At 45.8% G+C, this 3,523-nt stretch overlaps 1 protein-coding gene across 1 annotated transcript in view; it reads left to right on the top strand.

Annotated features, from left to right (window-relative positions):
* trpm4a (transient receptor potential cation channel, subfamily M, member 4a) overlaps positions 1–3,523 on the top strand; it is a gene marked incomplete at both ends in the record, with an annotated part of 25,757 nt that overhangs the window by 8,688 nt on the left and 13,546 nt on the right. Inside the window, 3 exon segments of the mRNA XM_084461007.1 lie at positions 1,622–1,723; positions 2,534–2,662; positions 3,281–3,410. Coding sequence (XP_084317133.1) covers positions 1,622–1,723; positions 2,534–2,662; positions 3,281–3,410 — 361 coding nt within the window.

The raw sequence follows: 3,523 nt of genomic DNA, 5'->3' as shown, positions 1-3,523 counted from the left end.
TGTGCTGTAGTGTAGTGTGTGTAGGGTTAGTGTGCTGTAGTGTAGTGTGTGTAGGGTTAGTGTGCTGTAGTGTAGTGTGTGTAGGGTTAGTGTGCTGTAATCTAGTGTGTGTAGGGTTAGTGTGCTATAGTGTAGTGTAGTATACTGTAGGGTTAGTGTGCTCTAGTATACTGTAGGGTTAGTGTGCTGTAGTGTAGTGTGTGTAGGGTTAGTGTGCTGTAATGTAGTGTGTGTAGGGTTAGTGTGCTGTAGTGTAGTGTGTGTAGGGTTAGTGTGCTGTAGTGTAGTGTGTGTAGGGTTAGTGTGCTGTAATGTAGTATGTGTAGGGTTAGTGTAGTGTAGTGTAGTATACTTTAGGGTTAGTGTGCTGTAGTGTAGTGTAGTGTGTGTAGGGTTAGTGTGCTGTAATGTAGTGTAGTATACTGTAGGGTTAGTGTGCTGTAGTGTAGTGTGTGTAGGGTTAGTGTGCTGTAATGTAGTGTAGTATACTGTAGGGTTAGTGTGCTGTAGTGTAGTGTGTGTAGGGTTAGTGTGCTGTAATGTAGTGTAGTATACTGTAGGGTTAGTGTGCTGTAGTGTAGTGTGTGTAGGGTTAGTGTGCTGTAGTGTAGTGTAGTATACTGTAGGGTTAGTGTGCTGTAGTGTAGTGTGTGTAGGGTTAGTGTGCTGTAGTGTAGTATGTGTAGGGTTAGTGTGCTATAGTGTAGTGTAGTATGTGTAGGGTTAGTGTGCTGTAATGTAGTGTAGTGTGTGTAGGGTTAGTGTGCTGTAATGTAGTATACTGTAGGGTTAGTGTGCTGTAGTGTAGTGTGTGTAGGGTTAGTGTGCTGTAGTGTAGTATGTGTAGGGTTAGTGTGCTGTAGTGTAGTATGTGTAGGGTTAGTGTGCTGTAGTGTAGTGTAGTATACTGTAGGGTTAGTGTGCTCTAGTATACTGTAGGGTTAGTGTAGTGTAGTATGTGTAGGGTTAGTGTGCTGTAGTGTACTGTAGTATACTGTAGGGTTAGTGTGCTGTAGTGTAGTGTAGTATACTGTAGGGTTAGTGTGCTGTAGTGTAGTGTGTGTAGGGTTAGTGTGCTGTAGTGTAGTGTGTGTAGGGTTAGTGTGCTGTAGTGTAGTGAAGTATACTGTAGGGTTAGTGTGCTGTAGTGTAGTATGTGTAGGGTTAGTGTGCTGTAGTGTAGTGTAGTATACTGTAGGGTTAGTGTGCTGTAGTGTAGTGTGTGTAGGGTTAGTGTGCTGTAATGTAGTATGTGTAGGGTTAGTGTAGTGTAGTGTAGTATACTTTAGGGTTAGTGTGCTGTAGTGTAGTGTAGTGTGTGTAGGGTTAGTGTGCTGTAATGTAGTGTAGTATACTGTAGGGTTAGTGTGCTGTAGTGTAGTGTGTGTAGGGTTAGTGTGCTGTAGTGTAGTGAAGTATACTGTAGGGTTAGTGTGCTGTAGTGTAGTATGTGTAGGGTTAGTGTGCTGTAGTGTAGTGTAGTATACTGTAGGGTTAGTGTGCTGTAATGTAGTGTAGTATACTGTAATGTAGTATGCACTGGGCTGTGTTGGGACGCCATGTTGGCTGATGCTCTGGTGATAGTGTTGACGAGCCTCAGTCCTCTCTGGTTGTGTTGCAGGTGTCCCGGTTATTATGGGATGTCCTGGGCGACGTGTGTCAGCCGTTCTACTACGGGCCCCTGGGTCTGGAGCACAGCGTCAGCACCAGGAGAGCGCTGAAGGTACGAGGGACCGCCCACGACCGCCGCCATGGCAACACTGCGCCTCGTTCACCAACATCAAGTTTCTTCTTCAGTTTGTTCTTGAGAAAAGTCTGAAGAAAAGTCCAGAGTCGTGAAGGTGTTCTTGAAGCGCAGAACGGTTCTCACCTGTGTTCTTAGAACGATGAATACCATCGTCCTCATAGAGAAGAACGTACCGCACCGATCTACTCCTGATTAGCAAACGAGCCCTCGGTCCCCATGAGGGGTCACCAGACTGCAGGGCCACGGGGTCACACAGAAATCACACAGAAATCACACAGAAATCACACACAAATCACACACAAATCACACACAAATCACACACAAATCACAGAAATCACACAGAAATCACAGAAATCACACACATCACACACAAATCACACACAAATCACACACAAATCACAGAAATCACAGAAATCACACAGAAATCACACAGAAATCACACAAATCACACACAAATCACAGAGAAATCACACACAAATCACACAAATCACAACCAAATAACACACAAATCACACACAAATCACACACATCACACACACAAATCACACACAGAAACCACACACAGAAACTGAAAAGAAAAGTTGGCGAGAGAGAAGTCAAGAGTGCTCAAATGAGATAAGAAAGTGTTGGTGAATGTCAGAATCCTTGTGAAAACATCGTGGCTTTTAAGACGAAAACTCTTCTTAGGAATGATTGGCGAACGGCCCAATGTCTCGCTCCGTGTAAGAGCTGTCCACCCCCCATCCTCTCCCTCCCCACCTCCTCCCCGACCTCCCTGCTCCCCAGCATGTGAACAAGCTGCTCCTGGGGGAGTGTGGGTACCGGGACCAGCGCTGCCTCTCTCCCTGGGCCTCCCTCTTCATCTGGGCCGTGCTGCAGAACCGCAGCGAGATGGCCGTCTACTTCTGGGAGATGGTAAGAACCTCCGAGAGGAGAAGGCTAAAGAGCCGTGCGCACTTCCAACCTTAGTAGGCCAGGTGCTGGGTCTGAGAGAACATCAAGAAGTACTACAACAATCCTTCCGCCTAAGCACTTATTGTATTTTATTGCATTATATTATAGTTATTAATGTTAACTGTTAGAGTCAAAATAGCTCTTCAAGATATCAGTTGAGTTGTGATTATCTCAAGTTAGCGGGGCATGCTTTCACACAGCTAGAGCTGGGTATATGAATGAATGAATGAATGAATGAATGAATGAATGAATGAATGAATGAATGAATGAATGAATGAATGAATGAATTATTTAAGTGTCATGCCTACTGTCGGCCCATCCCATATGGGATTATAAAACACCTTTACGACTTACTTCTGTACATAAGTCATCTATTTACATGCAAAATATGTTTCCAGTGTCGCCGGTCAAGCTCAAATGAACAATATTTCACGGTATATGTACTTCAAGAGAAGGACGGCCATGGTGGTTAGCCTCTGCTGGTCTTAGCGTCCTACTTAGCCGCAACCGATTAGCATATTAGCATTAGCTCTTTAACCTGAAGCTGAGGCGTTGATGGACGCCGTCTCTCTGTCCCAGGCGGGGGAGTCGGTGCTGAGCGCGCTGAGCGGCTGTAACATGCTGAGGGAACTGTCCAAGCTGGAGAGCGAGACGGAGACCAAGCTCTCCATGAAAGAGCTGGCCCAGACGTTCGAGGACCTGGCCCACGGTACGTCACACCGCGTCCTAACCGCTCGCGACGCGAGCAACAGAACGCGACAACAGATCGCACGCTTGCTGTCCTAACTGAAACCGTTACATTTCCTGTTCTGTTACATCATG

The sequence above is a fragment of the Borostomias antarcticus genome (genome assembly GCF_949987555.1).
Source record: "Borostomias antarcticus genome assembly, chromosome: 35".
NCBI lineage: Eukaryota > Metazoa > Chordata > Actinopteri > Stomiiformes > Stomiidae > Borostomias > Borostomias antarcticus.
The sequence above is the reverse complement of the archived record's forward strand: the minus strand, read 5'-3'. Positions and strand labels throughout refer to the sequence as shown.